The sequence below is a fragment of the Bubalus bubalis genome, chromosome 8 (genome assembly GCF_019923935.1).
Source record: "Bubalus bubalis isolate 160015118507 breed Murrah chromosome 8, NDDB_SH_1, whole genome shotgun sequence".
In the NCBI taxonomy this organism is placed as follows: Eukaryota; Metazoa; Chordata; class Mammalia; order Artiodactyla; family Bovidae; genus Bubalus; species Bubalus bubalis.
In genome coordinates, this window is record NC_059164.1 from 116334571 (window position 1) to 116346808 (window position 12238).

The 12238-nt window shown below is 59.7% G+C and overlaps 1 protein-coding gene across 4 annotated transcripts in view; it reads left to right on the top strand.

Annotated features, from left to right (window-relative positions):
- The window catches only part of DPP6 (dipeptidyl peptidase like 6), a 1060979-nt gene that overhangs the window by 1034877 nt on the left and 13864 nt on the right, over positions 1–12238 (top strand). For all 4 annotated transcript variants that reach the window (XM_045166493.1, XM_025292131.3, XM_025292128.3 and 1 more), the window contains exons 19-20: positions 5803–5872; positions 8020–8214. In XM_045166493.1, the coding sequence (XP_045022428.1) occupies positions 5803–5872; positions 8020–8214 (265 nt within the window). The remainder of the gene's footprint in view (positions 1–5802; positions 5873–8019; positions 8215–12238) is intronic.

The window sequence follows — 12238 nt, forward strand, 5'->3', positions numbered from 1 at the left end:
CCCTGCGTGATCACTATGCCAGCGGGGGGTGCGGGCGCGGCGGGGCCCCAGCGTGGGCCCCAACTCCCCTCACCAGCCAGGGGGACCCAGGGGAAGCCGACTGTGTTCACAGGCAAGACACTCGCTCTGTGCCAGACAGAAATAAACAGGAGCGGTGATTTCTGTCCCCCGGAGGCCAACAGTTTAGACGTGGTCCCAGATGAAAATTCTCTCCTTGGCGGGGAGCAGGCCTGGACACCACCCAGGGCAGAGGCTTCCCCCAGACGTTCCCTTTCTGTGCCACCGATGCCCTTACTGCCTGTCATCTCGCCTCTCCGTGTTGCTCGCGGGCTGGGGGGCGTCCTCGCAGCTGGAGACGCACAGCGAAAGGTTGGTGGCCGGGGCGGCTGGAGATCATCAGTGCCCTTCCTTGGCCTGTGTCCTTCTCCCTCTGAGCTGTCTGTTCAGCCCTTCAGTGAGCTTCCATGAGCTTGTCCTGCGGCAGGCACCCCTGAGAGCCCCGGGGCCCGGCTGGATGGGACCCGAGCTCCAGGCGAGAAGGGGGTCCCAGCAGCTTCGGCAGCTCTGCAACGGCGCCCTGCTACCCAGGCCCAGGGCGTCCACCCTGGGGCCTCAGTCCCCGCAGCACTGTGTCCCTCCGCGCTGTCCTGCTGTGGGGGATGACACCCTTAGTGTGCAGACTGGTTTCAGGTCATTCAGACCGCAAACCTCGAAGTCATTTTTGAGTCACCCATCCAGGTACCATCTGCTCATCATCTCTGAGGTCTTGGGAGCTAACTTGGAAGGTCGCCAGGGATGGATGGGAAAGAGTGATGCCTGAATGCAGGCCCTGGGGTGGCGGAGGGAGGGTGGCCAGAGCCTGTGTCTGTCTCCCCAGACAGCGTCTGGGAGCTCCTCGTTGTCTGCCCTTTCCCTTCAGTGGGGCAGCAGCTTGTCACTGGGGCCTGTGAGCCCTGGAGTCTTGTTAAGCATCCCTGTCAGATGGGACATGGCCACCTGCCGGCCTGTGAGCCCCTGAGGGCAGGATCCGAGGCTTTGCCCACGGAGCACAATCCAGAAAGCTCCCCCGCCCCACCCAAGACTCCACATTCCATGAAGCCAAGTCCTTCAGAGCAGGAAGGCAGGGCCCAGGGGCTCCAGGGAGAGCAGGAAAGAGGACTGGGGTCCCGTGGAGCTTCCCAGCAATGTGGGCTCTGAAGGGGCTCCTGGAGCCTCTTTCGGTCGGCAGAAAAGAAGGGGGCATCCATCCAGGGAGGATTCTTGGCGGAGTGAGGAGGCTGACGGGTGATTCCACGTGGGGCCCTCACCCCCCATCTCCTTCACCTGCATCCTGTTGTTGGGCGCATGGAGTCATATGGTACTGGAAGCGTCCTAATCATTGCTGGAGGTGTGGGGGGAGATAAAGGGGGAGAGGCGTAGGGGGAGATACAAGGGGGAGAGGCGCAGGGGAGGCGTAGGGGGAGATACAAGGGGGAGAGGCGCAGGGGAGATACAAGGGGGAGAGGTGTGGGGGGAGATACAAGGGGGAGAGGTGCTGGGGGAGATACAAGGGGGAGAGATGTGGGGGGAGATAAAAAGGGGAGAGATGTGGGGGGAGATACAAAGGGGAGAGGTGTGGGGGGACACACAAGGGGGAGAGGTGTGGGGGGAGATACAAGGGGGAGAGACACAGGGGAGATACAAGGGGGAGATACAAGGGGGAGAGGTGTGGGGGGAGATACAAGGGGGAGAGGCGTGGGGGGAGATACAAGGGGGAGAGATGTGGGGGGAGATACAAGGGGGAGAGGCATGGGGGAGAGATGGGGGAGAGATGTGGGTGGTGGGGAGAGGTGCAGGGGGGAGATACAAGGGGGAGAGGTGCGGGGGCAGATACAAGGGGGAGAGGTGCAGGGGGAGAGATGGGGGAGAGGTGCAGGGCGGGTGGGGAGAGGTGCGGGGGGAGAGATAGGGGGAGAGGTGTAGGTGGTGGGGAGAGGTGCAGGGGGAGAGACAGGGGAGAGGTGTGGGTGGTGGGGAGAGGTGCAGGGGCAGATACAAGGGGGAGAGGTGCGGGGGGAGATACAAGGGGGAGAGGTGTGGGGGGAGATACAAGGGGGAGAGGTGTGGGGGGAGAGACGGGGGAGAGGTGTGGGGCGGGTGGGGAGAGGTGCTGGGGGAGAGATGGGGGAGAGGTGTGGGTGGTGGGGAGAGGTGCGGGGGCAGATGCAAGGGGGAGAGGTGCTGGGAGAGAGATGGGGGAGAGGTGCAGGGGGGAGATACAAGGGGGAGAGGTGTGGGGGGAGATACAAGGGGGAGAGGTGCTGGGGGAGAGATAGGGGGAGAGGTGCGGGGGGAGAGATAGGGGGAGAGGTGCGGGGGGAGATATGGGGGAGAGGTGTGGGTGGTGGGGAGAGGTGCAGGGGGGAGATACAAGGGGGAGAGGTGCGCGGGGAGAGACGGGGGAGAGGTGCGGGGCGGGTGGGGAGAGGTGCGGGGGGAGAGATAGGGGGAGAGGTGTAGGTGGTGGGGAGAGGTGCAGGGGGAGAGACGGGGGAGAGGTGTGGGTGGTGGGGAGAGGTGCGGGGGCAGATGCAAGGGGGAGAGGTGCTGGGAGAGAGATGGGGGAGAGGTGCAGGGGGGAGATACAAGGGGGAGAGGTGTGGGGGGAGATACAAGGGGGAGAGGTGCGGGGGGCGAGACGGAGAGGTGCGGGGCGGGTGGGGAGAGGTGCTGGGGGAGAGATAGGGGGAGAGGTGTGGGTGGTGGGGAGAGGTGCAGGGGCAGATGCAAGGGGGAGAGGTGCTGGGAGAGAGATAGGGGGAGAGGTGCAGGGGGGAGATACAAGGGGGAGAGGTGTGGGGGGAGATACAAGGGGGAGAGGTGCGGGGGGAGAGACGGGGGAGAGGTGTGGGGGTGGGGAGAGGTGCGGGGGCAGATGCAAGGGGGAGAGGTGCAGGGGGAGAGATAGGGGGAGAGGTGCGGGGCGGGTAGGGAGAGGTGCGGGGGAGACCGCGCTGCAGCGGTGGCCTGTCCCCGGCCCGTGGGCACGGCTGGTCGCTCTGGCCCCACGCGTGCTCAGTGTGTCGGAGGCCGATGGAGAAGAAACCAGCCCAGGAGGAGTGTGAGTGGAGGCTGTGGTCATGCCTGGCGGGGACATCTCTGCCCACCAGGCCAGGGCCACCCCACTGTCTCTCCGGGTCTGGATTTCCCCTATGTCCCTGAAACGCTCACAGATCCCGGCAGGACGCGCTCGGGCCTGGAAGCGCGGGCAGCTTTGCGTGTCCAGAGGGCACGTCCAGTCCCGAGCGGGAGAGGGGCCATCAGTCAGAAAGAGAGGATGGGGGAGCGGGTCGGCCAACAGATGCCGTCATCAGGGAGCGGGGAACCACAGAACAGAAAGCGAGCGGCAGGAAGGGCGGGAGTCCAGGCCAAAAACAAGGCTCCTGAGACCCCAGGAGTCATGGCTCTAACAGGAGGGGCAGAAGAGAGGTGGGCAGCCCCCACGGGGTCTGTGCGCGGGTCACCTGGACGGGGCCTAAAACCTGCCCCCACTCCCCCGAAGCCTGTATGCAGGTCCTGTCTGCCTGCCCTGCCCTGCCGAGCTGTAAAGAGAGATCTGACTCTGACAGCCCAGGGTGGAGCCCCCGTACCTCCAGGAAGGGGGCAGAGGGAAGTCTAGGCTGCCCCGGGGAGGGTGTCCGTGACTGGTCCAAACTGCCGAGCAGCACCTGTCACGCAGGACAGACCTAGCTTCACAAGAGCCCTCTCGTTAACTGGGTATTCGTCTTCCTGCTCTGCTTTTGTAAGGAAGAACCAAGGCAAACACACAGGATGCCTTTAGATTGATGGAGGGATGGATGGAGAGCTGGAGGCAAGGATGGGAGGAACGGGGGATGACAAGCAGGCAGGCGACCTCCACAGGCCTGCCCCACCCTCCGCCTCTGTCTCTCCGTGCAGACCTCAGGCAGGCCGTCATGTGCAGGGCCCGAGAGGGATGAAAACAGGCGGCTTATGATGGTGGCAGAGCTTGAGGTCCAGCTGGGGCCTCGCAGGGGCCCACATGACTTCACAGGTCGCGCCCTCTGAGGCCGGCCGCCTCCACTCTCAGACCTCAGCCTCCTGCCTGCCCCGTCCCCCTCCCAGCCAGTTTTCTCTGTCTGTTACCTGGACGCCAGATCTCATTCCTTGTCTAGACCCTCCCCCCGGCCCCGATCTCCTAGCCCAGGCCCTCCTCCTCCTCCATCCATGAGGGCTCGCGGGCTCCCACAGGAATGGTTCCCACACCCCGGAACCCTGAGTGGTGCTTGCCACCCCCTCCTCCAAAAACGCAGAGAAGGGGCTTGAGAAACAAAGAGCCGACCCCCGCCTCCTCTGCTGGCCGCCCGAGACTTCTCCCAGGGCGAGGTTTTTACTCGCAGGTGTCCAGGGATGAAGACAAGAGGAGAGGATACAGCGTGTGCGGGCCAGCGTCCATACATCACCCCTGGGGGTCCTAGAAACCCGAGCACCGTCGCCCTGCCTGCCTATTTTTATTTTGTCTGTCATTGAACGCTGCTGGAGGCTAAGGCTGTCCTTGGGGAAGCCGCCCACCTCCCTCCAGGATCGCTCTCCGAATGTATTCCGCCGCTGGTGGCCAAAGCCTGCCCGTGGGCTTATCAGTGGCAGAAAGCAGCCCAGACCATGTTTTATGGATATTTCAGAGATAAAGTCCCCGGGTCCCTGGGCCATTGATCTAATTTGCAAGCCATTAACATTCAGCCGGAATCAGTAATGAGAGTTGGGTCAGAGCCTGCTGCTGAGCCAATCCCCCAGCCTAGGGGATATCTATTGGTATAGTGACTATGCACAGGGAAAGACGCCCATTCCAGTTGAGTTGCGATCTGGGCTGTAGTTAACGTCAGTGAACAATCTCTAACTGAGGCAGGAAGTTTCATTTGGGGGAAGGACAGAGACAGCGGTAAGGGACACGCTTCTCTCCCTCCCTGACCGCATCCTGGTGGCCAGGGACCACGTCCAAAGGGCCTTGGCCGCAGGACCCACAGCCGCACCGGCTCCCTCCCGCTGGCTCCCGGGCACTGGGCCTGCCCAGCTCCAGCCCATGAACAGTGAGGGCTCCCCAGCTCCAGCCTCTCCATCTGGGCTCTGCCCCGCCTCACCACCCGCTCCCCACTGAGTCTCTGCCTCCCCGCGTCCCCACCGCTCCCCAGCGTCCCTCCCCACTTAGCTGTATGTTGCAGGAGTCCCTCGTGACAGTCGTTGGCAGAGTGCACGTTCCCCGGGGGCTCGTTTCCCCCTGCCTGGAATTCTGCTGTTAGCAAGTGCTCAGCCCATGGTGGTCCAGGCATTCCTGTCTGTCCACATATTCCTCTGCACAAGATTTCCTTTAAGCCTCAGGTGGAGAAAAGTGTTGGTCGCTCAGTCGTGTCTGACTCTTTGCAACCCCACGGACTGTAGCCCACCAGGCTCCTCTGTCCGTGGGATTCTCCAGGCAAGAAGACTGGAGGGGGTTGCCATTCTTTTCTCCAAGGGATCTTCCCCACCCAGGGATCAAACTCAGATCTCCTGCATTGCAGGCAGGTTTTTGTTTTTCTTTTTTACCATCTGAGCCACAGGGAAGCCCTCAGTTGAAGAAACTCAGCCTCAAGGAGACTGACGGGGTGCTTTGTCCAAGTCCAGAAGGAGCTGGAGTCACCCTGTGTGTGGAGGCCCGGCCTTGCCCCTCCGAGGCCCGTCTCCCAGGCCCCTGGGGGCCCGTCCCGCCCTCCCCTCCTGGCCACGCTTCCTGGCCCCTAACGTGCGGCCCTGTGTTGCGTTTCCACCTAGACCTGCCCGTTCAGATCCTCAAGCCGGCGACCTTCACCGACACCGCCCACTACCCCCTGCTCCTGGTGGTGTAAGTATCCCAGGGGCAAGGACCAAACCCTCAAGAAGGTGGGAAGGGGAGCCCAATCCCGCTGCACACTAAAATCAGAAAGCAATTTTAGCCCCTTGTCTGTAACTACCAGTGACCCCGGATGTTAAAGGAAAGCAGGGCCCGGTCAGCCTCGGGGGATTCTCAACATTGAACCCAGGTGCTGAGTCATGTCCCATGAGTCCTGCTGCCCGTGGCCGCTCAGCGGCCCCCGGACAGCGGGAAAGCTGACTGGGAGTCTGACCTCACTGGGCAGGGCCTGGGGCCCCCAGAAAACGAGGTGGGCCTGGCAGGGGGCTCGCTGGGGCCAGCAGCCCTTCCTGTACCACCAGGCACCCTTGAACACCAAGTGTCCCCCACAGGACGGTTTCAGATCTGCCCCCACTAACTGGAAGCCTCTGGTTCGGATTTTGAGAACCCCTTTGCAGAGCCTTGCGAGCACCTCTCACGGTGTTGTGTCCTGACTCGGGCTCCTGCCCCGGTGTGCACGGGGCCGTGGGGCAAGGGAGACTCTGGGAAGAAAGGGCCAGGGGAGGGCAGAGGCCTGCACTGGGGCTGCCCCAGGGCCCCTGGGGAAGTCAGCACCCAGGAAGGCACCCAGAGCCCGACAGCTCTGTGCATCACCCCTGGCACCCAGCCAGGCCCTCAGTGACAAGGCTGCACCCGAAGACGCCCAGCTGGACACACAGTCCTGCCCAGCTCGTCACTAACTGGGCACTTCTCCTCACTGTCTGGGCACTTCACCAGCAAGCAGACACACATACACATGTATACGGACACACACACATATACAGACATACATACACATATACACAGACACATATATACAGACATACATACACATATACACAGACACATATATACAGACATACATACACATATACACAGACACATATATACAGACATACATACACATATACACAGACACATATATACAGACATACATACACATATACACAGACACATATATACAGACATACATACACATATACACAGACACATATACACATACATACACATAAACACACACACATATATACAGACATAAATACACATATACACAGACACATATATACAGACATACATACATAGACACACACAGAGACACATATATACACACATACACGCATACACGTATATACAGACATATACATGTACACAGACACACACACATACACATATACACACACACATATGGACATACACACACATACACGTGTATACAGACATACAGACATACACATATATACAGACATACACAGACACACACCCACATACACATATACACAGACATACACATATACACAGACATATACATACACATATATACGGAGACACACACATACACATGTTTACAGACATACAGACATACACATGTATACGGACATACACACACACATACACATAGACACACACGTACACATATACACGGCCATACACATATATATGGACATACAGACTCATACACATATATATAGACACACACACATACACATATACACAGACACACACATACGCATATATACGGAAATACACATACACACAGATACACGTACACACCATCAAATGGACATAACACACAACAGCACATACACACCCACATGTTCACACACACACACCAGAACACATAGCACATACATACAGAGCACATGCACACACATGGAATTCTCTGGCAAAAATCCTGGAGTGGGTTGCCATTCCCTCCTGCAGGGGATCTTCCCGACCCAGGAATGGAACCCAGGTCTCCTGCATTGTAGGCGCCATTACTGTCTGAGCCATCAGGGAAGCCCCCTGATTCCCTCAAACCAGGGGCCACCGGAAGGAGCACTACAGCGTGGTCACTCCCATGATGGGCACTGAGGGGGCAGCCTGGGAACCCGCCCAGGAAGGATGGGAGAGGCGGGCCGTAGTGGGGAGCCAAGCAAGAGGGGAAGGGGAGGACTGTTCAGGGTCTCTCCCCAAGAACAGGCCCTTCAGCGCCCTCATGCTGGGGGGTGCGGACGTGTGGAGCTGGGCATGGGGGCTGGCTCTGCCCCAGGAGAGCATTCCTAGGCTCCCGAGTCTGCGGGACAAGTCACCACACCCCATGCCCTGCGGCTGCATGCTCAGGCCTGGCCTGTCTCTTCCAGGGACGGCACCCCAGGGAGCCAGAGTGTGGCCGAGAAGTTTGCAGTGACCTGGGAGACGGTAATGGTGAGCAGCCACGGGGCCGTGGTGGTTAAGTGTGACGGCCGCGGCAGCGGCTTCCAGGGCACCAGGCTGCTGCACGAGGTGAGGCGGAGGCTGGGCTCCCTGGAGGAGAAGGACCAGATGGAGGCCGTGCGGTGAGCACCCCAGCGGCGCTGTTGGAACAGGGCTGGGGGGTCGCATCTCTACCCGGGTTGCATCGTGGTCTTGTTTCCTGGCGGTGCACACATTCTGCCTGTGCTTTACTGGCACCCCCAGAAGTCTCTGGTGATTCCCCAGTGAATTCCTGCTAGCCATATGCTCCCAAAGGCCAGGGTCCTAGTCACCGCACGGCTGGTGGCCTTTCTGCTTTGCTGATTGCAACAAGGTGCAGAGACCGTGATATGGGTCTTTGTGGGTTCCCGGTGCTGTGGTCACGGACCTTGGCCACTGATCATGGGGGGAGGGCAGGGAGAGGGAGAGAGAAGGTGAGACGCGTAGCCAGTCACCTCCTTCCTGAGAAAGGAGTGCAGCAGGCAGGTTGGAAGCCCCACTCCGCATGTTTTATGGCTCTCCCACATCCTGCTCACAGAGGCAGGGCTAGTAGAGTCTCCAGGGACAGAAGGGGCCGAGGAGCAAAGGTGTTGACTGGATGTTATCGTCACCCCGGAATGAGAGCCCTCAGGGACCTATGCTGCTCACTGGCCTGCGGGCACATAAGGTTGGGTCTTCCCAGTTTACTGCACACACGCCAGACTTCACGTGGGAGAGGCGTGAGACGCACGGACTCAGGTGCTGCAGGGACGGGAATGGCGTGGACACGGCGGTCATCCTCCTTGAGATCTGGGTGTGCAGTGCTGGACCCTGGGCCTTGGAGAGTGTGATATAGTGCCCAGGTGGATCAGTGTTTGCTGACTGAAGGGCCGTAGGACAGCGTGATGTCCCAGCCCGTGAGCATCACGACTGCGCTCTGAGGTTTAGGAGATTTCACTCTACTGACTGTTCAGAACATTTTCTCTCTTGTGTTTAGAAAGACTGATGTCACGTGATGTATGCATACATGTGATGTGCACGTACATGTGATATGTGCTCAGTAAGTAAGTATTAAGTGGATGAAACCGTGAGTGAGTGAGTGAATGGCACCCTCTCCTCAAGGGAGTTGTGAGCTGGTGGAGAGACAGGCCATGCAGCCAGACCTACACATGCTAGAGGCAGAAAATAGGGGCGGGAGAGACGGCCGAGGACCCGAGAGTCTGGGAAGGCGCATCCGTCACCATACTTTTGCCTGAAACTCAACAGCACACACAAACACACACGCAGCATCAAAGGTGCTTTACAGACATGGCCCTGTATTGGCTCTGGAGTCCACACAGGCATCAGGCATCAGGTCTGTCAGCTGGAGACCCAGTTGTGAGGGTCTGCCTCAGGCCTGGCTCCCTCCAGCTCTCATCTCAGCCAAGCACGGAGCACCGCTGAGCCTCTGCTCCTCATGCTCACAGGATGGCTGCCAGAGCACCTGCCTTCAGCACCTTGATCCACTTACAGAAGCCTTCAGAAGGGAAGGGAGGAGCCTCCCCAGGAGCCCAGAACCAATCACCCACGAGAGCAGTGGGGCAGCCCCCGCCCCATTCCCGAGACCCGGAGGGCTGGGCAGAGAAGGGAGGGCGAGTGACAGCTCAGCCAGCAGGGGGAGGAGGAGCGGGTGGCGCCCGGTCAACACGGTGCTGCAGCCTCTCCTGGGGAGAAGCGCGAGGCCCCGGTGGGGCTCGGGGGGATGAGGGGTGTGACCGGGTGACGGCGGAGCCCCCTCCCCAAGCCCCCCTTTTCTTGTCCTTCCCCACCTGCCACTGCCCCCTACCCTCACCTTCCCTGGTCTGACCCCCCCCAAAGCCCAGAGGCCCCGGTGGAGGACGCGGCGTCCTTCCTGCACCCCGCCGGCCAGGCTGGCCACCCCTCTCTGAGCACAGACAGAGGGTGCATGGCTGTTTCACACCCATGGTGTTTCCAAAAATAAGGGATTGATTGGCCATCTGTTCAAAAACAGGACAGAACCAGTTCCAGGAAAATAATAGTAAAATAGAAAAATTGGCCAACTCTTAAGCCACTGAGGCTTCTGGGGTCAGGAGCACAAGCCACGCCAGCCACACGGACCTTGGGAGGCTGCTCCCCACGTGCCTGGAGCCTTGGAAACTTTACTCAGCTCTCTTAGGATCTGGGTCTGTATTCTCATTAGAAAGACATAGCCCGGTTTTCTCAGTTTAAGAAACCATGAGGCCAGCCCCCCACTCTCACTCCCCGGGGCTCCCCAGCCCTGGTCTGGGAGCCCAGCGGGTCTCCCCTTCGATGGAGGAGGAGCCGGGCATGTGAACAGGCACTCGGGGCATCAGGGGGGAAGCACAGCCTTGCCCGGAGGGGCTCCTGCAAGGAGATGGCTTCCGGCCAGGAGCTCACCTCAAAGGATTAATAATAAGGATGTGTCTGCAGGAAATGAGAGGAGCACGTTCCACACGGAAAATACCGTGAGCGAAGGTTGCGGTGATGCAGGGGTGCAGGCAGCTCAGGCCCCCCAGCTGTAAATACCATGCCACGTGAAGGCTGGGGACGCGGGGAGGGATGGGCGGCTGGACTGGGCGCCTCCCCTCCCATCCTCCGAGCTGCTGCCTGCTCTCTAAGCAGCAGCATCCCCACAGGGGGTTTTCAGCCAGGAGGTGGCAAAGTCACCTTCATCTTCGGAACCAAGATCCTGGTAGCAGTGTAGCGAGTTTTCTGGGAGAGAGTCTTGGCAGGAAACATTCAAACAGGGAGCTTTAAGGAGAGAGGAATAACTGAAAGCCATGACAAACCCAGACAGCATATTAAAAAGCAGACACATCATTTTGCCAACAAAGGTCAAATGGTCTTTCCAGGAGTCGTGTACAGATAGGAGAGTTGGACCATAAAGAAGGCTGAGCGCTAGAGTAATTGATGCTTTCAAACTGTGGTGCTGCAGAAGGCTCTTGAGAGCCCCTTGGACTACAAGGAGATCCAACCAGTCCATCCTACAGGAGATCAGTCCTAAATATCCATTGGAAGGACTGATGCTGAAGCTGAAGCCCCAATATTTTGGCCACTTGACGCAAAGAGCCGACTCATTGGAACAAACCCTGATGCTGGGAAAATTGAGGGCAAAAGGGGAAAGGAGTGACAGGGGATGAGATGGTTAGATAGCATCACCGATTCAATGGACATGAACTTGGGCAAACTCTGCGAGATGATGAGGAACAGGGAGACAGACATGGGCACATAGGGGAAGTGGGCTGGGCCATGCGTCCTGTGTCCCTCCCAATGTTCTGCTGCCACACACACATGCAGGGAAGGACAATCTTAGTGACACCTCTCTCCCGCCGGCCCCGCGTTCATGTCTCATCCAGTCTCTGGCTGTGAGGTTCCCCAGCTCCAAAAGTGCTGGGAGCAGCTCTGTGATCCGTGACACCTGTGTCAGCGTGGGTCCCCGGGAAGCGGTGCCTGCACACGCTCGGACGTGCAGGAGGCGTGTTTGTGCAGAACACAGGCTGGAGCACAGTGGGGCACAGCCCTCCAACCGGGGGGTCTGACTCGGGGAAGGACAGACAGAGGGAGGAATCGGCTTCCAGGGGCATCTGGACCCTGAGCGTCTCTGCCAGGCTGACGGGGGCCAGCGGGGGCCCCACCCCGGCCACTGAGATGCCACGGCACGGGGAAGGCTGGAAGGTGAGAGCACTGCCGCTCCAGGGTGTCAGCCCGCCACCCCCAGACGTGCTCTGGAGGCCAGGGTCTCTCCCTGCTCACACGGGGCCTCTGCAGACCCCAGGGTGGAGCTGAGCGCTGCGCCTGCTCCCTCGAGACGGACGCCCTGCCCTGTACTGCACCCGAGAGCGTCCGGGAGGCGAGACGCACTCCCAGAGCCCACACCGCGCTCCCCCTCTGGAGGCTCCACTGCTGCCCCGGAAAGGGCAGCACGTGGAACTGCCTGGTAGGTAGTGGACCTAGTCGTGGTGCAGTGGTCAAGTATCTGCCTGCCAATGCAGAAGACGCAAGAGACACAGGTTCGATCCCCAGGTGGGGAAGATCCCCTGGAGAAGGAAATGACAGCCCACTCCACTTTTCTTGCCTGGAGAATCCCACAGTCGGAGGAGGCTGGCGGGCTACAGTCCATGGGGTCGC